The following is a 25,243-nucleotide window of genomic DNA, read 5'->3' as shown; positions in this document are numbered from 1 at the left end:
AAATACTTTATATTAATTGTCCGTATGGCGTGGGTATTCAAAAACCTAATGGTTTTCTGTTCTACCTGATGAGGTGCACCCACCTGGTGTCCCAGGTCTAAATCTGTCCCTGATTTCAAATGGAACCAATCCAGTGGAACACCCTTCGAGGTCCAGAGTTGAGTTTGAGGGATGTATATATTTTTTTATATTCTGTGTTTTGTCTGATTGTGAACTACCTCTGCTACCTGCTGTAGTGCTGACACTGCCCTCTAGGCTGGGTGTGTGTTACTGCCTCCCCCATGCTGTCACAGCATGCCTAGCCTAGTTTTTCTCACAGTGCCAAGCCATGCCACACTGTGTGGGGTGCAACAGATTCCAGTCAGACCAAGGAGACACCGGTCATGGCTAGCTGTTTCATCACAATACATAAGGTAAGCCATTTCACTTCATACATGATAACGTGTTCATACTCCGTGTGATGCCTGTTTAGAGTATGGAAGATCTCCATCCCAATCTGACTGACTGTCCAGGTGTGCAGTGTAGAAAATGTAAAAAGTGCGTAGGCCTGTTCGAAATCAGTCAAAATGCGTTGTCCTTATATAAAGCCGAACGATTTGATTTTGACTGGTTGTCTTACACGCCACCTAAGATGCGTTGGTAAAAGTGGGATTAGTATGACGAGGTGAGGCATGTTCTGTAGTCTTACCTGTAAAAGGTACAGGTATTCTAGTACAATGTGAGAAGGGGGAGGGAGAGATTGAGAGTCTAGGGGGTTACTGGCAGCCCCTGTGTCCTGGAATGTACCAAGGCTTGTTTTTGGGGTGGGACACTATGACCTCAGGCTATGGGATGGGTGGGTGCGATTCGGTAGAAGAGAAAAGACTAAGGTAAGAACTACAAACAGTTCATGCCCAATTAATATGGACTCTGTTGTCAACTGTACCCACAGCAAGACGATGAAGTCAAGCGCTCATTTTGAATTATGTCATTGAGATGACAAATGTCCATTCTTGATCGCAGACAAATCTCTCTTATTTTTCTCCCCAGAGAGGAGAGCAAGAGAAACATCTAGTGGAATGCTGTTTCTTTAAGAGAGAGAGAGGGTGAGAGAGAGCGAGAAAGGGAGGGACCTCTTTGCCCTCCAGAAACCAGGAAGGGAATTGAGTTGATCTGCTGGCGCTTGGTTAGCGCATACGGGGCTTTGAGCAGCACGACAGTTAGAGAGAGAGGGAGGGAGAGGAGGGCTGACCCATAACAAGCACCACCACGGCCATCGCAGGTGAGCTAAAAGCACCCCCGCTTGCTTACACCCCGCTGTCCGCCCAGGGCCTGTCGACCGGAGGGAGCAGGCACAGAAGGAGAGGAGAAAGGAATGAGGGAGGGGGACAGAGAGAGAGGAGAAAGAGCAAGAGGGGAGGGAGGGAGGGAGGGGGGGGGGGGGGGGTTGTCGCAGACAGTAGTTATGGATATGTTTTTATTCCCGGTAAAATACTTATCTGATTCCTGCTTTTACCTTTTTGGGGATGATTCAGTTTTATTTGGTGTGTTTGAGGCATTAACTTTTTGGGCAGGTGGAAGCACTTAGAGGATGAGGTGGATGGGATGTGCGGGGGGGGGGGGGGGGTTCTGAACAAGAGAAAGGAGGAACCACAAATAATTATGTAGAACAAGGTTTGATGACAAGCAAATGACAACTTTTTAGAATTTGTCATTCACTAAGAAATCATGCTTTGAGGGAAAAGTTACGAGCAATGTGTTTAAATATATTTTTGCTGGGTTGGTCCTTTCCTCCTCGTTTGGAATTGATCAGAATAGAAATGACTCTTTAATTTGGTCAGGCCTCTTGAAGTGTGTTTAAAACGTAGACAGAGGGGTAGTCTCACTGAATACAGTGTTTGGCTGTGATGGTTCTGGCCGAGAGCCTTTTGTTAGTATGCAGCACGGCCCTGTTTGATGGCTGATCTGTACTTTTAATACCTGGCATCCTGCTAGCAACATACTGTAGTGTATAATTCTGCCCTGAGTGCTTACGTTGGAACAGGCTTGGAGCAGTGGGGGTGGCGAGGGATGGAAAGCTGGGACTCGTAGTTCACAGCTTGGGCTGTGTAGCAGGTCAAATAGCATTTAAGGACTCTACATCCCAGAGTGCCTTGCCCTTGGCCATACAGAAAAGGGAACAGCTGCCAGCCTATCCCAGCAAGGAGGTGTGGTGAGTGAGCGGCTGTCAAGCCAATCACAGACGAGGAAGATATGCAAGAGCAGTGGGCTGAAAATAGAGGGGGGGAGTAGGTGTCTGCTTGTGTGGAATCAGGCAAGGGCTTGCCTGTATGACTAGGGCCACTCGGAAGTTTCCTGTCTGCAAAAGCTCCAGTACTGAGGCAGCAGGCAGGGCCCTACCCAGACACGGAGACAGGAGAGCCGGACAGGGCCTGGGGAAGGGACACGTGCTTCTGCCCAGCTGGTAAGAGCTCAAACTGCACTCTCTCCCCTGACACTGAGGAAAGAGAAAGGAGGAGGAGAGCTGAGGAAATAAATACCAGGTTCTCTCTCTCTCTCTCTCTCTGTGTGTGTGTGTGTGGTGTGTGTGAGAGAGAGAGTGGGATGGGGCTTCAGAGCTCCTGACCCACTTGCAGATAAAAAACTAATGAAAAGCTGGTAAATAGGGCACTGTTCAGAGCAGGTAGATCACATCATGTTTATAGAGACTGTTGTCTTAAAGATTTAGGAATACACACTATGACATTTTAACACTTTACTTACTGGGATGATTTAAAATGAGGATGATCTAAAATAATGTGATTGTGTGTAATGTTAGTGGTTATTAATGGTGTAATGGTTATTAATGGTGTTATTAATGTAATAAGTGAGTCTGCTACAGATGATATCTCCCTCCTTACCCTCAGGCACAGCTGTGACATGATGGAAGAAAATGTGACACCTCTTGTGGACAATTTCCCCTCATTAGTGAAGTGTAGAGAATGAGCCGCCACTGGAAACTTTGCCCACTGCCCTTGGGAACTCCTGTATTAGTTTATTAACTTTCAGTTGTTCTTTTCCCCGGCTGCCCACACCCTCCTTCAGTTGTTCTTCTCCCCGGCTGCCCACACCCTCCTTCAGTTGTTCTTCTCCCCGGCTGCCCACACCCTCCTTCAGTTGTTCTTCTCCCCGGCTGCCCACACCCTCCTTCAGTTGTTCTTTTCCCCGGCTGCCCACACCCTCCTTCAGTTGTTCTTCTCCCTGGCTGCCCACACCCTCCTTCAGTTGTTCTTCTCCCCGGCTGCCCACACCCTCCTTCAGTTGTTCTTCTCCCTGGCTGACCACACCCTCCTTCAGTTGTTCTTCTCCCTGGCTGCCCACACCCTCCTTCAGTTGTTCTTCTCCCCAGCTGCCCACCCCCTTCTTCAGTTGTTCTTCTCCCCGGCTGCCCACACCCTCCTTCAGTTGTTCTTCTCCCTGGCTGACCACACCCTCCTTCAGTTGTTCTTCTCCCTGGCTGCCCACACCCTCCTTCAGTTGTTCTTCTCCCCGGCTGCCCACACCCTTCTTCAGTTGTTCTTCTCCCCGGCTGCCCACACCCTCCTTCAGTTGTTCTTCTCCCCGGCTGCCCACACCCTCCTTCAGTTGTTCTTCTCCCTGGCTGACCACACCCTCCTTCAGTTGTTCTTCTCCCCGGCTGCCCACACCCTCCTTCAGTTGTTCTTTTCCCCGGCTGCCCACACCCTCCTTCAGTTGTTCTTCTCCCCGGCTGCCCACACCCTTCTTCAGTTGTTCTTCTCCCCGGCTGCCCACACCCTCCTTCAGTTGTTCTTCTCCCCGGCTGACCACACCCTCCTTCAGTTGTTCTTCTCCCGGCTGACCACACCCTCCTTCAGTTGTTCTTCTCCCCGGCTGCCCACACCCTCCTTCAGTTGTTCTTCTCCCCGGCTGACCTCAAGTAGCCCTCTTGGCATTTGTAATTTGTGTCACAATGTATTTTAGCCTATTGTCTGTCTGTCCGTCCGTCCGTCCGTCCGTCCGTCCGTCCGTCCGTCCGTCCGTCCGTCCGTCCGTCCGTCCGTCCGTCCGTCCGTCCGTCCGTCCGTCCGTCCGTCCGTCTGTCTGTCTGTCTGTCTGTCTAAAGACGTTGCAGGAAACATAACTCATTCTAATTCACGCATGCATATTTCTGGCAACCCATACTTGTTGGACTTGTTTTGAAGTGTGTGGGTAGGAGAGAGAGGAAGGGGCATATTGTATTGTAATAAAGACACCCACAACTGAGAGGTGTTTAGATAGCTTTCAGAGGCAGTTTTTAAAAAATTATTCATCTGTCAAATGTCAAAGTGTTCTGATGTTACTTTTGCTACCCCTGAGTACCAATTGCAAAAGGCTGCACTTACTTTCAGCCTGAATAAATTCCACTAAGAGGTTAAGTTGGGACTCTCCATGTTACCCACAATAGCATCCAGGGGAATTGCAGGGGACTTCAGTGGCTGTGGGTAGGCCCTAGACACCACCCATCAATTTGGCGGTGAGCATGTTGAATACAGTTTGATATTCTTGTATGTTGTGCACCATAATGCCCCAAACTAGCAGGTCCACAGTGACAGGAGGAGACAGGTTGCATGCATGCTTACTGACAGTCTTTGGAAGGCCTCATTTTGGGGTAATGTTGCTTTTGGGTGGTGCACTGAACTATAATCTTCCCCATTTATTAAGGGGGAACTCCCCTTGTCAGCAGCAAAATGTCCCACTGTTCTTGTCCCAAGTAGACAGGCACACAGACATGGCTCTGTCTGTTGTTGTTGTTGTGGAGTCTGGGGGGAGTGATAGGGGCTGTCCTGGGCCTGCTGGGTTATGAAGCAGCTCACATAACCTGATCAAATTAGAGGCTGAGATGCAGCCAGGGTAAGAATAGGCTGTTGTGTTGTGAGTGGGACTTCACTTTTTACACTTTCCTTTTACGCGGTGGGTTGTCTCCAAGATGTCACACATTTTTGTCTGAGTAATCTATTGTCTGAGAAATCCCATGTTGACCTTGGTACTACGTATGGAGAGAGGAGTGTTCGCTTAAGTCTCCTGTGATCAGAGGGTAGCATATGACAATCTCATGGCTGGTGAGTTCCTGTCTCATTTCCAGACGTTGTTCTAGCCTTCTCAGCAGGCTGAAGGGGATGTGGGCGATGTGGTTGGCCAGCAGGGGCACAGCGCAGTGCAGTGTCTGGAAGAGAGAGAGAGGGATGGTCATCTGATAACAGAGCGGGTTCTGTTACACGCCTGTCACAGACACACAGGAAGTCCTCTGCACACAATGCACAGCCGCCTGCGCAGAATGGCGCAGGGCTGAGGGCTACTGCTGCTGGGCCTGGCTCTACTAGGGGTGCAGCTGATTTTTGTGCTACTGTGAGTTTGGATCCACTACTTCCTGACTGACAGCATGGCAGCGTTAGGGAAGTATAGTTCCAGCAGTAGAAGAGGTTGTGTCTCTGTTTGAAACGGTGCTGCCAGATTTGCAAGTCTGTTTCTGGACCAGCTAGCTCAGGCTGGAGGAGTGAGGCAAGGAAAGCCAAGTAGAGCCTTCACTTTGGTTGACTTTACTTTGCTAGGAGAAGGGGGATGGTACTGTAAACCCATACAATAGTCAGTTATTGATTCCCGACAGTGGCTCTCCATCTATCTCTTGATCTCTGGGGTAATGGTACCCTTAAAGAACTTAGACCTTTGATATGAAATCATAAAAATCTCCCTCTTCCTCTTGCACTTAACCTTTATTGACAAACATGATAAAAGGACTTTATATAATGGTGTCTAACCCCTCCTGCAGTGTGAAGGGTTAGTTTCTTACAGGGGCTAAGAAAAGGTTTCTCGAGTCTCAGACACTTTCGAAGTGCATTACATTTACAGTATTCCTTGTTCTGATGTGAAGGTTGTGAGTTTGTTTAAGATTGCCTCGCCCACTACCTTTCAGTCAGGGGCATTGTGTCTGATTCTTGGCAGCCGTCTGCCGTGTTTCAAGTTGAGCAGCACAGCCCCACCTCCAGTTTTATCAGTTGTTCGCCCTCTTCCTGCTCAGGACCTATCAGGCTTGTTATCCCGGGAAGCCTGGCAGTAATGATTCACACAGCCACACTAGGCCAGGCTCAGCCTCAGTCAGAATCATGTTCTTCTTGGAACTGGCCAGCCCCTGCCCCCCTCCTCCCCATAGTATTTCTGATTATCCTGTAATATCCGCTGTGACATGACCTTGAACCCTGGTGACCCCGGTCCAGGGATTCCCTTTCTCTGGGCTCAATCAACAGGGAGCTGGTCTTAGCCCGTGACAGTCAGCCAGGGAAAGATAACCTGTTTGCACTCTGCTGTCTAGCTATATCACCCACCCTATGCTTCTGTGAGTTATACCCTAGTCTACTGTAATTGTTCCAGTGTGGTTGGAGTTAAATTATTCACAGATATACCTCTGATCCCCAACACACTTGCACTGCTTGTTCTGCTAAGGATTCTTGTTTTCTGGTTTCTGTGTTGCTCCCTTCAGCAGGGAAACAAAGAAGTGTGTGGTTGACTGCTCTTCAAAAGCATCATAGCAAAACACTCAGTTTCAGCGACTTTCATTTTGGTCATGTAAGGAACACCTGAGCTTGTCGTGGGTAAGGATGATAGTCATTTTACTCCAGGAATGAACTGTATGTGTCAGACAAAGACTGTAGCTTCTTTCATCCTGGTCCCAGTTGACCTGAGATTATATTTCCAATATAACGCATCACCCAGTGTATTACAGGTTTTATAACTATCAGTATAACCACACGGTGTCACTGTATTGGTCATTAAATAAGAAGGGTTCTATCTAGGACAGAAGCCCATTTATCACAGTCAGGTGTTAAAAGCCAAATAGACAAAGTTCAATAGAACTGAAACTGAAAGTCGATGTTCAGCTCAGTGTCTTGCATGGGATCGTCCCCGAAATCTAATCTTGATAGCTGTTCTCCGCGTTTGCTGGGCATGCATGGTGGTGGTGGTGGTGGTGTGGGGGGGGGGGGGGGGCGTGTATGCAGCAGTAAGTAATGGTTTGACTTGCAAAGCAGCACCCTGTGTGTGCAGAGTAGGATCTAGTAAACTAGGCAGGCAACGCTGGATCGGTGGTGGCCCTGGGAACTGAGACGTTGGGGACACCATGTGGCACTGTGGCCGCTGTCACCCACAGCCATGAATAAGTGATAAGGAATGTTTCAAGCCATGAGTAGGTGTCAGGATCAGGTTTGTTTGCATTGTTGTTTCCTCCTCTTTCTCTCTGTAGGTTCATCCTGGCCCTGGCCTTTTCTCTCCCCCTAGCTCCTGTGTACGAGACAGGACACCTGCATGCCTCAAGGGTGACTGGGCTGTATGAGGTAGCCTATGAGACTGTTTTTAACTTCTCTCAGCCTCCACAGATCTGCGTGTGACCCAGGGTCAGGCGTGTATGTCCTGAGGATAATGTGTAAGCAGGTTTGCACCAGGGGCCAGCCCAGCAGCTTGGTGCAGTAAGCAGCAGCATCAGTGAGAGCAGGTTGACTTGGCTGAGGTCTCTGTGGGCTCACCCAGGATCTATTTCCACACTGTGAAGGACATGACCGTTAACCCTGCGGTTGCCTTCTCTCTCTCTCTCTGTCTAGTCTCTCTCTCTCTCTCTCTCTAGTCTCTCTCTCGTCTCTCTCTCCTCTCTCTCGTCTCTCTCTCTCTCTCTCTCTCTCTCTCTCTCTCGTCTCTCTCTCGTCTCTCTCTCGTCTCTCTCTCGTATCTCTCTCTCGTATCTCTCTCTCGTATCTTTCTCTCTCGTCTCTCTCTCTCGTCTCTCTCTCTCTCTCTCTCTCTCGTCTCTCTCTCTCTCTCTCTCTCTCTCTCTCTCTCTCTCTCTCTCTCTCTCTCTCTCTCTCTCTCTCTCTCTCTCTCTCTCTCTCTCTCTCTCTCTCTCTCTCTCTCTCTCTCTCTCTCTCTCTCTCTCTCTCTCTCGTCTCTCTCTCTCGTCTCTCTCTCCTCCCTCTCTCTCGTCTCTCTCTCTCGTCTCTCTCTCTCGTCTCTCTCTCTCGTCTCTCTCTCTCTCGTCTCTCTCTCTCTCTCTCTCGTCTCTCTCTCTCGTGTCTCTCTCTCTCGTCTCTCTCTCTCTCTCTCTCTCTCTCCCTCTCCTCTCTCTCTCTCTCGTGTCTCTCTCTCTCGTGTCTCTCTCTATCGTCTCTGTCCTCGCTCCCCTCCCTCTCTCTCGTCTCTGTCCTCGCTCCCCTCCCTCTCTATCATCTCTGTCCTCGCTCCCCTCCCTCTCTCTCGTCTCTGTCCTCGCTCCCCTCCCTCTCTATCATCTCTGTCCTCGCTCCCCTCCCTCTCTCTCGTCTCTGTCCTCGCTCCCCTCCCTCAGCATATTCAAATGAGAGGTGGAGGATAATCAAATGTTCCCACGTCAGACAGGGCAGTTTTATCAGAAAAACAATGGGAGAAGTTGTAGTGGCGGTGTGGTCAGGTGCATATAAAATAGTAGGGGGTTAAAGGAGAAAGAAAGTGCTCTAACTTGGCTTGAGCCGAAATGAAAGGGCATTGTGTCATGAATAAAAGACACAAACTACTCCACATGGAACCAAGTGGGACAGTAGTATTATTTCCATTTGCAAGCTTGTTTGTTTTAAGATTACCGCAAGACAGATGTACCGGTTTACCATAGTAAAGCATTTAAATGTCACACATTATGAGGTGGCATGATTGACAGGCCTTGTTAAGGATTTTTCCTCTTTGTTGAAGGAGTGGAGTTAACATCAGAGAAAGTGCAATTAGGTTTCTAGCACTACCCAGAGATGACTTTTCAGAGAGCGTTACCGGAGTATGACCTGTGGTTAGTGTTGCTGCGGTGCCAGATCTCTAGGTGTGGAGAGAGGCGTTGCTTTGTGAGGAGGTGTGGGAGAGAGCCAAGCAGGGGAGAGGAGAGGCAGCCAGGTTGAGCACAGCTAGTGTATATACCAAGAGGCTTAATCTGAAGGAATGTCATTTGAATGCGTTGCTCTTATAGAGAATAATCCCACTTGCCTCACCCCCTGCTGGGTCTTCCTGGCAGATGGAGAAGGGTGAGGGGGCTTTATTTCATGTGTGTGTGTGTGTTTGTCTGTGCTTGTGTAAGTGTGTTTGTAAATGGACAAATCAGGAAGGACTTGCGTTGCCGAGCCCCCCTCCCCCGCGCATTGCAAGCTGCAGTCGATCATTTTAATCTTACCCACCCCCCACACACACACACACACACGTGAGCGAGGGGACAGCCTTCCTGAAACTTGGCACACAGTAAAGGGTGGGGTAACCGGCTCAGACCGGATTGACAACCTCCCTTTTTAATACCTTTCCTTCGCAGCTTGTGCGTGTCCTCCTCCTCCAGTGAGGTTTTTCCACGGGGTCTGTAACCCCCGCCCCACTCCTCCCCCTTTCCTAACTGACACAGAGCGACGCACAGGCTGCTGTACAGTCCCGGCCCTGCTCCTCCTCCCAGCATGCACTCTGATCCTCCCTGCTCTCCCTCAAACTGCCCTTCACTCTCTCATGGTAATAGGTTCAGCAGTGGGCCAATACATCCAGCATTACAGATACAGCATGGATGACAGCTATTTCAACACTATGTATGGGAGATGTTGGCCAAAAAGGATGTATGCCATAGCTATACTGTAGTTTCAATTAGATTGGTCTGTGGAGCCAGTATGTCGGCCAGTAGCTGTTTGTCAGTGAAATCAATGGTATCTGTAGTGTTTGTATGGTGGTGATGTTACAACATGGCTCACCTCCAGGCCCTTCAGGCTCTTTAATGAACTCTGGGGCCTGGTGTTGTAGAGACTGTAGTGATGGGCTATTGGCAAGAGAAATCAGACGTTTTGAAAACTTTCAGTTCTTCAGCTAAACTGGAGGAACTGACATGATTTAGGAACTGACATGATTTAATAGTGATTGATCCACATTATCAACTTTTATACCACGTTGGTTCTAGGGCTGTGAAGATACCAGCATCGTAATGGTTTTTTCCATGGTGAAAATGAAAACACGAAGCAGTTCACTCTTTTGTTCTTTTAAAAACATTTTGTGGGCTATAGTTTGGAAAATAATTAATCTGACTCTGGATGACAACATAATGATGTTTGTTTCCAACATTAGGTTTTTTTTCCTAAAAAGGTCCTTGCCATTACACATAAACGAGCATCGCAATACTGATATCGTCGCGGACCTAGTTAGTTCAACGTAATTTAATTGAAAGGACGTGGAATAAACACTAATTCAACCAGTGTGTGCCCAGTGGGTATTAATGGCACGCCACATTATTGTGGCATTAATGAGCAAAATTTCAACACAAAATTATTTTCATGTATACTCACAGGTGTGAAGGCACTTTAAATGACTTTCTTACACAATTTCTGAATAACCACCAGCCCTTACCCTGAGGCACTTCTTATATATCTGGGTGGATGGAAACATTACAGAGAAAAGATCATTTAAGAAGATCATTTGAAGATCATTTACTGCATTTCTGTATAAGGAGAAAAAAAAGATCAAATGCTGTTGGATAAGAGCGTCTGCTAAATGACTTAAATGTAAATGTAAATGTCTGTTTAGAGAACAGCAAAAACAAGCTAGTGTAGGTTCATTCACCTCAGTCCATCTAGAAACACACAGCCTATTAGGAGAGCAGGCATGGTGGGAGGAGCTATAGGATCATGGACTCATTGTAAAGACTGGAATGGCATAGATGGAACGGTATCAAACCTATGGAAACCACATTGTAGACTCTGTTCCAGTAATTCAATTCCAGCCATCACAATGAGCCCGTCCCCCTATAGCTCCTCCCACCAGCTATTAGCTATACCACTGTAATGTTATACTCCGGAAATGGGGGAAATATGAGAACTGAATCACACTGACACCTAGCATCAGCGGCTGTTCAGTCAGTTGTAATGATGAATTGCATAAAATCATCAACTCTTTACATGTATATCTCTTTTCCGAAATTACGTAGCGTTCACATTTGTATTCCGAGCCATTACTAATCAAGCTCCTCACAGACAGACATCAATGGAGCACATAGATGATCGTATTATCAATTATTAGACTATTACTTACGGGGCCTCCAAAGTGGCGGCGTGGTCTAGAGTAGTCGCTACAGACCTGGGTTCGATCCCAGACTGTGTCCCAGACGGTTGTGACCGGGAGACCCATGTGGCGGCACACAATTGTTAGAGGAGGGTTAAGCCGGCCGGGAGGTCCTTGTCCCATCGCAGTCTAGCGACTCCTTGTGGCGTGCCGGGTGCATGCACGCTGTCTACAGTTGCACACTGTTTCCTCTGCCACATTGGTGCGACTGGCTTCCAGGTTAAGCGAACAGTGTGTCAAGAAGCAGTGCGGCTTGGCAGAGTCGTGTTTCAGAGGACGCATGGCTCTCGACCTTGGCCTCTCCCGAATCCATACTGGAGTTGCAGCGATTGGACATGACTGTAACTACCAATTTGATATCATGAAATTGGGGAGAAAAAGGGGTCAACAAATAGAATATAATTTACGATTCTGTATTAATATCAGTGATGTGGTGGTAAAAAATGATGGGTAAAACTATAAACTCCATGTGCTGCTAAAATGGCAAATCCGGGGGCGCAGGCGAACATAACGAGCAAACCACTGTTCATGATTCCATTCTTTTGCAAACAAGCAGGCGCGATTAGAACTCAATCCTATGAAAAATATCAATGTTCTGAGCTTTGAGCAATATTTAGATTGATTTCCTTTGTGTACAAAATATATATATTTGTATTATTAAACTTTTTTTCAAATTCGAAAAAAATACAGTGGTCTGGACCTCGGTGTCCTCAAATGTTATTACCATATTGCTACTGTAATACCTACCAAATCCCTAGGACTTTGGGCTAGGAATTGAATTGGGCATCTGTGTATTGTGTTTTAAAGACTGAGAACTGATTCTCCCCTCCTTTTCTCCCCGTCTTCTTCCTCCCTCAGACAGGCAGACGGACAGACGGCAGGACGGACACGCGGGCGGCGGCTGTGATTGGCGGCTCTGCGGCAGGCTGGTGGAAGATGTCGTTGGGAGCCGGCGGAAGGGGCGGGCGGCGGCTCAGGGGCACTGGGGGTGGAGGAGGAGGGAGAGGGGAGGTGGCGGAGGAGGGCCTGGTGGGCATCCCCTTCCCCGAGCACAGCGCAGACATCCTGGGCAGCCTGAACAAGCAGCGCCTCAGCGGCCTGCTGTGTGACGTGCTCCTGGTCAACCAGGAGAAGGAGTTCCCCGCCCACCGCTCGGTCCTGGCCTCCTGTAGCCCCTACTTCTACAAGCTGTTCACCTCTGGTCCAACTGCCGACCAGCAGCACGTCTACTCCATCGACTTTGTGGCGGCCGAGGCCCTAGGCGCCTTGCTGGACTTTGCCTACACAGCCACGCTGACCGTCAGCCACAGCTCCGTGGGAGACATCCTGGCCGCTGCCCACCTGCTGGAGATCTCGCCTGTCCAGGAAGTCTGCACTCACCTGCTGGACACCAAAGTGCTCTCCCCGCCGGTAGGCTGGTCATCATGACAACGCTAACTTACCAACACTCCGTCAGCAGTCTCTGTCTTACCATTAACAGTCTCTGTCTTACCATTACATCACAGGCCTCGCATCAAAATATGGTCACTTAACAAACCTTCTTATCCAAAGTTTCTGAAAGTTAAAATACATGTATTCAGTATGGCCTCTGTGGAAACCAGTCAAACCACTCTTGTTTTGAGTTGTTAAAACTATTGTGTTGCAAGTGCCATTCTGGAGCTCCATCCAAATGCGCCACCACAGACCACGTACCACACAACCTCATCGCGTCACGCTAACAAACTAACACTCAGTCATCGGTCTTTGTCTGGCCATCACATCATGCTCTTTATTAGTGTCTCTCTCACACACTGCCAAACACACATCCACACCCTGGGGTCACAATAACGCTGACCTCAAAACATTTACCCACGCTAAGCCAACACCAGTCTCTGAGTCTCAGGACAGGGTGCGCTTTCACAAGCTGCATTCTACAGACAAAACCTATCGCAGTTAAGCTACAACATTTGCATGACGGGGAGCGTGTAGAATAGCAGTAGCATGGCCATGTTCATAGTCATATATGTTTCTGTTGTGTGAATATGATATGCATGTGTCCACTCACATTCTATTAGACATTGTATGAGTGTAATGGAATCCTGTTTATTCTTTTGTAGGCGGGCAGTGAGCGAGGAGAAGAAGAGGATGATGATGAGGAGGAGGGGAAAGGTGGAGGAGGAGAGGTGGAGCAGGGGAATCGGCTGCGGGCCCAGGAGTATCTACAGTACTTCCAGAGAGGGGCCCACTGGAGCAGCAGCTGCAGCACGCCAGAGCTCAGGGACATGCCCACAAACCTGCACTTTAATCATGGCAATGGGGCCCAAAGCAACGGGGCCCCCGGGGGCCCCAGAGAGTACTACTCTCCCCTGGACCTCGCCCTGACCCAGGCCCCCACACAAGACCCTGAAGATGAAGAGGATGAGGATGAGGAGGACGAAGGGGAAGTGGAGCACTCTGAAAGTGGCAGGGACATGCTGGCCTGGGCCAGGGGTAACGGAGGGGGGCCAGGGGCCTCTTTCTACGTCCCAGCCCAGAACGGACATTTTTACCTCCCAACGAAGCCCAAACTGGAGATGGAGGAAGAGGGGGAGGAAGAGGGGGGGCGGGATGGAGAGAGGGGCTCGGCCAGCGCCCTCCTGCAGAAGATGATGGACTCCATCGAGAGGCAGAAGGAGCGGGCCGCGGCTGGGGAGGAGCTGGGGGAGGGAGAGGACCCGGACGTGGAGTTTTACTTGAATTACTTTAACAGCACGCAGCACGAAGATGCCGCTGCCGCCGTCTCACAGGGACTGCTGCCCCTCTGGACGGCACGGGGCGGCTCTAGCCGAGAGAGAGAGAGGGGGGGAGGAGAGAGGGGAGGAAAGGGAGGAGAAGAGAGGGGGGGTGGGGAGAGGAAGATGCGCTCCAAGGCCTTCCAGAAGTGCCCCATCTGCTCCAAGGTCATCCAGGGTGCAGGCAAGCTACCCCGCCACATCCGCACGCACACGGGAGAGAAGCCCTATGAGTGCGCCATCTGCAAAGTGCGCTTCACCAGGTACGCCCTAATTAATGCATTGACCACCCATGTCACATCTACTCATGGTGAGGAGGCGTGATGGAGCAAAAACAAGACCACTGTTGTCCTACAGCCAAGGACAGTCTTACTTAGCATGAGCTATGCTAGCTTAGCCAAATGTTTGCTCTCTGTCAATTAATTAATTTACTAATGTACTAATTAATGTACTATCCTGAAATTAAAGTGAGAAACATAGCTGAAAGCATAGTAAACCATTTTTTTATTTAACTAGGCAAGTCAGTTAAGAACAAATTCTTATTTTCAATGACGGCCTAGGAACAGTGGGTTAACTGCCTTGTTCAGGGGCAGAACAACAGATTTTTACCTTGTCAGCTCGGGGATTCTATCTTGCAACCTTTCGGTTACTAGTCCAACGCTCTAACCACTAGGCTGCCTGCCGCTCTGATGTCCCCTATCTATGTGGTAATGTGAATCATTTTGCCAAAACCTTTCTGGAAAATGTTAATCAGAGATGAACATGTTTGATATTTCATCTAGTGGAGGTAATCAGGGTGTCATGAAGACATGTTTTATAAAGACATGGCTCATGGTAAAGTCCTGGAATGGTAACAGGTGGTATAAAAGAGGGTTGTGACACGTTATCTAGGAGGAAGCTGCTGTAAAGTTTTCTGTTCTGATACTGACGGGGGTTACAAGCCGAGCGGTGCCCTCTATCTGTGCCAATGCCGGAATTTGAACTTGTGATCCCTGGTTTTGTTGATTATTGCCCACGACAAAACCGACTGGACCTCTCTCTCCTCTCCCAACCGATCAGCCCTCTCCTTCTCTCTCCCCTCCCAACCGACCAGCCCTCTCCTTCTCTCTCCCCTCCCAACCGACCAGCCCTCTCCTTCTCTCTCCCCTCCCAACCGATCAGCCCTCTCCCTCTCTCTCCCCTCCCAACTGACCAGCCCTCTCCTTCTCTCTCCCCTCCCTCCCAACCGACCAGCCCTCTCCTCCTCTCTCCCCTCCCTCCCAAACGACCAGCCCTCTCCCTCTCTCTCCCCTCCCTCTCCCAGTCCTTAGCCAACTAATGAAATCTGTCTGCTCGCAGTCAGGCTGCCCTGTATTTTAAGAGCACTACCTCTTCCTTGAATCTATCTTCTTAATGAATGAGTCAATGGACTTGCATTGGAAATAGATGCACACTGAAAATACCCAGGACTAGGGTTGCAAAGGGAGGGTGTATTACTGGAAATGTTTGAAGTTTACCAGAAAGCTACCAGAATGTTGGTAACTTTCAAAGAATATATTGAATTTTATCAAATGACATCTAGTGGGCTTTTGGGGTACTTCAGATTATCACAGGTGTGTGTAATTATCTCTGGCTCTCTTGTGTGGCCTTATCACATGTAAAATATATTTTTTAAATAAATACAGAAGAATGACAAAGCTGTAATACATTATTCTGAATATAAACCATCACCTTAGCATTTAATATGAGGGTTTCCACATGAAATATCCTTTATATATACATATTTTGATATACCCTTTGCGCAGGCGGGCGAGTCTGATCTAAATGTGCTTGCTTCTAAATGCAGCCTATCGGCAGTGAAGTGGGAAGCGGGTGTTGTAATCTTAATCCTATTTGATCAGGGTTACGAGTGTGCTGCTTTCGCACTGTAATAAACCACTCCTGTCCTTTAAATATTTCACCCTGTGTCACTGTATGTGTGTAACCATAGTAGCAGTAGTGCCCCTATGTGGCTTGTGTGGGTGCTAAGTAGTTATCTTAACTCCGGAGGTTTGTTTAGGTGCACTCTGGGTGCTAAAGGGCAGGATGGCAGAGAGACAGATATTATGACTGGGTGGGTTAGGTGAGGGAAGCTGAAGGACTGATTCAAATCCAATGTTTTATTGTCACATGCGCTGAATACAACAGGTTTAGACGTTACTGTGAAATGCTTACAATGCTGTTCAAGAAATAGAGTTAAGAAACTAAAGTAAAAAAATCAAATAAAAAGTAACACAATAAAATAACAATAACATGGCTATACGTATACAGGGTTACCGGTATCGCGTCAATGTGGGGGGGGTACAGGTTAGTCGAGGTAGTTTGTATATATAGGTAGGGGTAAAGTGACTTTGCAGAGATAATTCACAGTGAGTAGCAACAGTGTAAAAACAAAGGGGGGGTCAATGTAAATAGTCCGGGTGGCCATTTGATTAATTGTTCAGCAGTCTTATAGCTTGGGGGTAGAAGCTGTTTAGAAGCCTTTTGGTCCTAGACTTGGCACCTCGGTACCGCTTGCCGTGCGGTAGCAGAGAAAACAGTCTATGACTTGGGTGACTGGAGTCTTTGACAATTTTTAGGGCCTTCCTCTGACACCGCCTGGTATATAAGTCCTGGATGTCAGGAAGCTTGGCCCCAGTGATGTACTGGGCCATACGCACTACCCTCTGTAGTGCCTTATGGTCGGATGCTGAGCAGTTGCCATACCAGGCGGTGATGCAACCAGTCAGAATGCTCTCGATGGTACAGCTGTCAACCTTTTTGAGGATCTGGGGACCCATGCCAAATCTTTTCAGTCTCCTGTGGGGGAAGCCTCAATTAATAAAGTAGAGGGGCCTGAACTTGGCACTAGTAAGGTGTACAGCTAGCTGTCCTACTTTTACAAGATAGCACTTCTACAGACTGTAATCCTAAAGTGTATGTTTTGTCTTCTAGTTTAATTTCACTGAAAACTTGCTGCTGATATTTAAAGAGGAGCTATTGACCCATTGATTAGTCTCACTTTTTTGGGTTTGTCCAAAAAAAAGTGACAAGAGAAACTAACGCTTCTGCGACCCTTAATCTAAAATAAAGGTTCAATGAAGAAATATACAGTTTCGTTCACAAGCATTTTTGGTTAATTGAGTTTATTTCCACTTTCCAGTGTTATATGTGATATTCTTTGAAGGTAGCGGCACCAGAAATAGATTTCCCCTGAACCTAGCCACACTGTCTGTGAACGTTGAGCTCCGGGCCAGGTCTCTACATGTACTTTGAGAAATGGTGTAGATAACTGTAAGTGAAAAGTGTGAAGGAAAAAAATAAAGTAAAAAATAGTTCTACAAGCAAAGAATCTTCAATTCCAGCATGGCTGGAACTTTACGAGGCCTTTCTTCCACAATATCCACACTTAAGACCGTGTGACCACTACTATTATTTTCCAAACTTTTGTATTTATTCATGGCCTGTCCTCAAATGACCTTGCTGCCATGGCAGAGTAAACAACCTGGAAGAGGTCCATTAGGTGTTATAGTGAAGGAGATAGACACAGGGAGACAAACAGCCTCCATAAGCACATTCACCCTGGACAAACACCATACTTTAAGATCACATAACAATATGTACTGTAGCCTATGTTGCAAAGTAGTGGAACATTTTCTATTTTGTTTCAATGTCAACACAGGCATGTTTTAAATTGTCATTTTTCAAGATTGTGATTCTTAGCCTATTGTTTGGTTAATGGTTGTAGTTTGCTTCTTATTTTAACGACCCTTGTTGCTATCGGAGTTCCTACTGTACTAATCAATTCTATTGTTTTTCTGTACTGAGCCTCTGTGTTCTTCCTCCGCAGGCAGGACAAGCTCAAGGTTCACATGCGTAAGCATACGGGAGAGAAGCCTTACCTGTGTACGCAGTGCGGTGCTGCGTTCGCCCACAACTACGACCTGAAGAACCACATGCGCGTGCACACAGGCCTGCGGCCCTACCAGTGCTCCAGCTGCTTTAAAACTTTTGTGCGTTCAGACCACCTGCACCGCCACCTCAAGAAGGACGGCTGCAACGGCATCCCCTCCCGCCGTGGCCGCAAGCCTCGTGTGCGGGACCCCGGGCTCCTGGAGGTCCCTGTGGGGCTGGTGGGCCCCGGCCCTCGGAGTGGCAGGGGGAGACGGCGCATGGAGGCGGCTTCAGCTGCGGCGGTGGAGGGGGCCTCCAGGGCCCATGCACACAGTCCTCAGCCCCAGGAGATGGCAGGGGAGCCGGGGGACTGAGACAGGGAGGGACGCTGGACGCCATATTCATACTGGGACCCTGAGGGGCCGCCACCAAAACCAAGGGAGAAAAGAACACGCTATGAACAACGGCAAACAAAATAAACACAACAACTAACTATTCCTCTATATACCAAATCAGGGTGTCACCAATCTAATATTTTCCGTTTATTTTATCCCTTTGCTTTAGGAAACAGAGTAGACACACACACACACACACACACACACACACACACACACACACACACACGAGTCAGCGTTCTGTTAAAGAGCAAAGAACGCTTCAAATCACACCTCCATGATGTCTCCTTTCTGGGTCATTTCTGCCTCATCTGGGTTTCTGTACATTTGGCAAAAGTGCTTAAGCTTATGTATAACCAAACAACAGAAAAACCTGAGAAACTATGCAGTTAAAATAGATTCTATTGGTTTGGACTTCATAGCCTTCAAACTTTGAGGTGTCCCACATCTATTGGCTGCTGCATTGGTGAACGGAGTGTGATCTCTCATATTCAGATGGAAAGCAACCGATCTTTTTCTATTCTTTTGCATTTCTACAATGTACAGTTACTATAGAAATAGTAGTATTGTCAGAATATGACAATATATGCAAGATTAACTCAACCACACCTCTGATGCAGAAATAATCATTGTTTTCAAATGCTCCAGAAAGAATCAGACAAGGATTTGATTTAAGTGTCACTTACTCTTTAAAATATATTTTTAAATCTATGGTTCATCTTTTTAAAATGTTAAATGTCGAGTTGAATCCACATTTGGGGGGGGCTCTTCCATTGCAGGGGTAAGGACCGCAAGAGCAGGGGGGGGTGTTTCTAAAGCACTACTATGGTCATGTTGCCAGGTGACCACGTCGTTGACCACCAATCACAACCCTGACATTTCAGCCTTTCTATTTTCTTTTTGATTTGTCTTCATTTTTTCCCGTTTGTTTGTTTCTTGTTTGAGTTGACTGCTTTGGGTACTTGACACTTTACATTTGTATACATGTAGATACGTTAGGCGGTGATTATATTGGTCCCTTTTTAATGCTGAGATATATTAGCCTACCAATTGGGGTTTCCTTCAGCTTGATGTCAGATTTCTCACAGAGTGAAGATTGTGGGTGAAAGAGAAAAGAAACTGTATGAATGTTAGAGTATATTGAATTGAGAAACCCATTGGTCCTAAACTTAACACTTGATTGAGATGTATAGAGTTGCTGCCCAAAGAAAGAAGAGTTACTAGCTATGTGCTTAACTTTGTGCAGTTCTGACAGAATCTTCCCTGGTGTGAGGAGAGAGGGCAGTGTCTAACCAGCAGCAGGTTGAAAGAGACCAAAAGCAGGGATAGACAGAGATGAGATGAGCACCTTTTTTATACGTTTGCACAGCTTTACTAAAGATATCCCAACAGAGAGATGTATATTTAAAGGGGGTCGTCAGGGAAAGGAGGTGTGTAATAGTGCGTATTCCAATCTTTTTTTTGTCCCGGGGACCACGAAAACCGCGAGGCAACCTGTGTGGTGAAGAGAGCAATAAATACCTGTCCAAGTTGGAAGGCCAAATAAGTGCGCAACTGGGTGTTGGGGGATGGGTGGCGAGGGGAGGGCGAGTGGAGGGGGATTTCACAATGTCTGTTGCATTCCAAAATATAATCTCCTCGGCACAGCCATGTTTCCAGGCAGAACGGGTTCAAATCAGGCCTTCTCTCTCCCACTTTAGTCCTCCAATGCCCCAAAACCAGCCTGTGGAGAGCAGGGTATTATAGAGCCCTGGGTAGAGAAGGTCTACTCAGTGGCTGACTGGACTGCTGCTGGGTGTTTGTGTGTGTGGCAGTCAGGGTCTTTTCTCTGGCCACATCAGTGCAGTGTGACTCACTCACAGACGGGCTGGGAGTGTCAGCAGCTCCTCCAGTTGTGGGCACGTTCAAACACGCTCCCCAAACTGCTGGCGCACTAAAAACCAGGCAGACACTAAAGTGGGCGAAAAACATGAGGGCAGCCACTAGATGTTGCTCTACAGACTTATGACGTGTGTTCGGTATGGGCCACTGGCTCACATACATCTGGACATGTTTGTCTTGGTCAGTACACTCTTAACCACACAGAGGAGAGGGTGCCGTGCCAGTGACTTAGATCCAATTCCCCTGCCATTGCTGCAATGCGGTGTCCTGAGTATCAGTCCTTTGCACCTTAATGGGAAAGAAGCAGGTTCTGAATGCACTTTGTTACTGAGAAGGGCACTTTTGTCAAAGAAACGGGTACTTTGAAACAAAGTAAGGCGAATGAGCTTAATATCCCCAACGCAAGTGCTGCCGTTAAGCTTGTTTTCTGGTTTTGTTCAGTTTTTGACGACAAGCTGCCAAAAAAGAAAGAAATGTATGTGCGCTTTGGATCTCTTAAGAGAATTCAGGCAGGTTCAGAAATTAACATGTTGGGTTTTGTGACCATACAAACTTTTAAAAATACAAAATAACCCCATGTAACTGATTGCACTTGAAGTTAAGTTTTGGTTTAAAAAAATATATATATATATATATATATATATATATATATATATATATATTCATGTCTTAATGCAGAGCAGGGGACGAGTGGAGGGGGTGGGGCCGGAGTGTGTGTGAGTGGTTGTGCATGGCTGGAGGGTCTCAGGGCAAGCCTGGATAAACAAACTATCTCCACCCATCTGTTCACCAGCTCCCCTCTCATAGCTCCACATATTATCGCAGGGAAGAAAACACAGTCAGACACCAACTCCAACTGCAAGGCAGTTCCATCATTCACATACTATTTTCCAAGTAGTGGCTGACTAAGGGGTGTGTGTGTGTGTGAGTATACTTGAAACATCCACACACCCTAAACCATCTTTTCCATAGCTTTTCACCGCTATGTATTCTGTTGCAATCTTTATTTCCCTGGGATTTGTTATTGAGCAGTTTGACTCCTTTTTAGATGAATGTATTCATTAGTCTGTCAGTGTGGACATCTACAATGATCAAGTCAAATACTAGGAGGTAGTAATGGGTGGTTGATATGTATAGCCTGAATGCCAGGAGCTCGGTGTAGGGTCATGTTTATGCACAGGTCTGATGAAAGCCATAGTTCGGTAAGGTGTTAGGCTTCGAAGTTACCCCTCCCAAATATGTAACCATTTAAACGGCTGACATTCTTGGGCCTTAGTATTGTGATTTCAGTTGTATTCCTATTTTATTTCGTTATTCTTTGGCTAAGCCAAAATAGACCCAGATTGCACATAGGACACTCTTATAGAGATATGCCCTAGTTGCTCTTCATGTCTGGTGTATAATATGAAAGTAATTCCAGACATTATATCTAGAATGAGAACGCCTCTGACCAAGCCACACACCAACGAAGCCCACCCCCTCGATATGTATGCAGGAAATTGTGTGGAATCATACACAATATTTACTTGAGTTCACATTTCTCCCTTTATTTCTGTGGACTTTACAATGATGGAGATGGAATAGCTTGTCCTTTATGTCTTTATGTAAAAAAAAAAAACATCTTAAAGGTTCTGCTACAGCATTCCTTCTTTTTCTAACCAACTTTATGGCTGTTTTTGTGTGGGTGGGGGTCAGGGTATGGGATGTGGTTTAGGGAGGGTGGGGTATTTTATGAGGTCGGGCAGAGGGGTGTTTTGGGTGGGGTTGGGGATATAAAGCCTGATAGCACTGGAAATAGTGCTATAGCTGAGACAACAAGAGTTTGCACTAAAGTCATGTCCTTGTCCTGCTAAGGGTAGGAGGGCATGAGACCTCAGCAAGGCCCTTGAGTTTCCATGAGCACAGAGTGTTACACACTCAGCGGTCCAACACACAGAGGTCATCCATTCCCCTAACCAGCAGACTTGATCATGTAAAGGTTCTTCTGAGAAGTATACCAACATTAATTAACCAAACCAAAGCAGAAAAAGACTGTGATAAGTCATTGCACATAAGCTGTCTTATCATGTTGAATGTATACAGCAAAGCCTGAAGGTGCTTTGAAAGTAGTAGAATAGTTCACACAGAGGAGACTAAAGTCATGTAACTACAGCGAATCTGAAACTCTCCCTCCATGTTTGAAATGTTGTAAACATTCAGACCCTATATATAACTTATATAGCTACCTCTGGGAGGTAGTATGACAACCCTCTGAGCAGTGTGTTCAGCAGCAGTGTCTAGATAAATTCAGGTGTCCTTTAGGTAGAGTGAGTGTTCTCTGGGACTCTGTGGCCTTGTCTGAGGACTAAGCTTTGTTTAATGGGTCGAGTAGCAGTCTGGGGCTCTGTTTGTCTGTCTCGCCAGGAGAACATTGGGACATGGGTGAGAACCGGACTTAAAACAGAAGGAAAGCAAGAACCCCTCCCTCTTTTTAATTGTCGAACACCTTCATCTAACTTCCTAATGGTTAGTTAAAACATGTGGATGTTGAGGAGTGTGGCTGAAAATCTCTGGTGAGCCACTCTCAATCAAACTCCCACTGTATTGTTTGATCAAACTACTATGACTTACTTATAAATGTAAGAAGAGGTGAACCTATGAACTAATTGTTCTACTGGTTGATGTTGTGGTGTAGTTCTCTGCTACTTCCTTGCCCTATGTTCCCATGGTCCCACTCCTGGTGAGACCTCCCAGGCTCAGCCCCTGACCTCTGTTACTCCGACACACGCTACACTGACAAGGTGTCTCACAACTCCTTCAAGAAGACTTATTGTTGGTGTTTATCCAAATCGTCCTGATGTTTTGTTCCTAAGTTATTAAGAAAAAGAAAATAACATGTCTGAAAGCATTAAAAACTACGCAAAACATTTGATAACAATTATAACTGTAATAAGTGGCTCTGGATAAGAGCGTCTGCTAAATGACTTAAATGTAAATGTAAACAGGAGAGTGGGTAATGGTGGTGGAGGATATGTTTTGTTAGTGGTGCTGCACACCTGAATGTCCAGGCTGGTGAAGCACAGCAAGCTGAGGATGACATATGTAGTATGGCACAATGCACAGCGTGGCTCTGGCACTGGCACAGCTATCCCTGGGGCCTATCAGAGGCTATTGGCTGGTTGGTCGGCCAGTTTACTGTAGGAGTCACTATCTACGTCAGTGGGGTACAATGGTTTGGAAAAAGTGGGAGAGACCAGATCAGGGAAGTTGTGCTGTGCAATGGTTCAGGTTGCCCCTTCTTGTTGTGTTTCACTGGGAATTATATGATGTAGCAAAATGGTGGACGATATAGGGGAGTCACAGAACTGGTGATGGGGACATTACAGGGGAATGTTGATTATCTACTTTTCTGTTAGTGCTTCTCAGGTGGAAAGCAACACTGCAATGCATTGCGTTTCAATTTCTGTTTCTGTTCAGTTAGTGATTTGACCCCAGTAACATCCATTTGTACAATTGCCAAATTGTACCAATGTTTAACAAAATGGTTCCCAGAATGCAGAGCGGGGAAACAGTTGGTTCCCCATTGCCATGTGACTGTGACCCCTATTGCTTTACCTAATGTTGATTCAATGGCTTGTCTGTGGGAGGGAGAGTGCTGAGAAGTCTGTGTTAATCAGGTTGAAACATGCATAAAAGTATCTGGGTATGAGAAGCACAGAGGGGAGGGGAGAAGGGTGGGTTGTCTCTCCAGACCCTGGTTTCCATATCTCTAAAGACAGGCCTTTGATTAGAGATCACAGGCCCTCAGCAGGGGAAGCTGAGGGAGGGAGGGAAAAAGAGACTCACTTGTGGTTTAAAGCCACCAACCAATAGAGGATACATTCCATAACTTCATACAGTAATTCCCGCTTTTGAGTCTTGGCGTGGGGAGACGGAGGGGGTAGAGGGAGAGGAACAGTCAGCGTTTTACAGCCGAGTGTTTCAATCTGTCCATTCCACCTCCTACCACCCCCAGTCTGACAGACAGACAGACAGACAGGCAGGCAGTGAGCTCGGCCTCTCGACGCTTGGCCGTCCGACTGCCTGAATGTCTCAGCTTCTGCGATTGTAACAAAGCACTTTGCGAAAGGCCATCCAGAATATTGTTTGCTGTTTTTGGGGGTTATTACTATTGTTATTATTGTTTATTCTTGTTGATATTTTTATTTCATTATGGATTTTTATTTAAATGCAAAGCTACATGAAAATGAGAACTTGAATATTTGATATTTGGGTTGAAGTCCATTCGAGCTACCGCCCCACTAGGCCATACATACACCTCTGGCATACACAGAGTCTCAGCTAATAGATGCAGCTCAGTGGGGATACACTCGGAGTGAAAGGGTTTTAAGGCAAGGTCTCCTTCATCTCCACATACAATCTCTTTGGAAAACAAGTCATATATTCTCATTGGGAGAGTTGCGCTGCACAGAAACTTCCATAACAGTTGAGAAGCTTTCTGAGAAGGCTAACTGGGTAGTTCTACTTAATGTCAAACATGCAGTACTTTGTAGGTTTAAAGCTCAATTCATTTGTATCTCTCATGTCACTTACACATACTGGTTCATTAATGTATGTGGTGTCTCTTTGCTGTACAATAGTGCCCCTTGTGTAGCTAGAGTAAATTGCTGGATCTGGTATCCTCAAATCATTCTGAGACATGAAAATAGGAACGACCAAATCTGTCAGTCAAATCCAAATGAGATTTAGCAAAATAGAGTAGTGTGAGGGAGAAGAGAGTGACTATCCATTGTAGATTGATTTCTAATTGTAAAAATCACTATTCATCCATTCTAGTTTAAAACGCTGGGGCAGCAGAGTATTCCCTGTCTGTCAGGCTTGGATGCTAAAAACCCTGTCCTCTTCAGAAAAGTCATTTTCATTAACATTGTCTGTCAGTGTATTTTGGAAGCTATGCAGGGTTATGCAGGGCTATGCAGGGCTATGCAGGGCTATGCAGGGGATAGGTGGTTCTGGAGAATTTGCACTTTTGGCTACAAAAATAAATTGTATTGTATACGAGACCACTAAATCCACACCGTCTAAACCATATAATTCCATTTGTTTTGTTCTGTTTTTCTCTTTGTAATATATCCCAAAATGTCTGGCGTCCTTGGTTGAAAGAAAATACGATCTTTCTATTAAAAAAAAAACAATGGTTGTGACTTGTTTGTCTGCATGCAAATGTTTGTTTATAACTAAGAATGGACA

At 46.8% G+C, this 25,243-nt stretch overlaps 1 protein-coding gene across 1 annotated transcript; it reads left to right on the top strand.

The window, feature by feature from the left end:
* The first annotated feature begins 332 nt into the window (after positions 1-332).
* On the top strand, positions 333-20,651 carry LOC124037663 (zinc finger and BTB domain-containing protein 7A-like). The gene is made up of 4 exons (XM_046352607.1): positions 333-413; positions 11,956-12,507; positions 13,194-14,110; positions 17,695-20,651. The coding sequence occupies exons 1-4, from the start codon at positions 384-386 to the stop codon at positions 18,110-18,112; spliced, it is 1,917 nt and encodes a 638-aa protein (XP_046208563.1). The 5' UTR covers positions 333-383; the 3' UTR covers positions 18,113-20,651.
* Positions 20,652-25,243: the final 4,592 nt, after the last annotated feature.

The sequence above is a fragment of the Oncorhynchus gorbuscha genome, linkage group LG06, assembly GCF_021184085.1.
Source record: "Oncorhynchus gorbuscha isolate QuinsamMale2020 ecotype Even-year linkage group LG06, OgorEven_v1.0, whole genome shotgun sequence".
NCBI lineage: Eukaryota > Metazoa > Chordata > Actinopteri > Salmoniformes > Salmonidae > Oncorhynchus > Oncorhynchus gorbuscha.
Note: the sequence above shows the minus strand (reverse complement) of the source record. Positions and strands in the feature narration are given on the sequence as shown.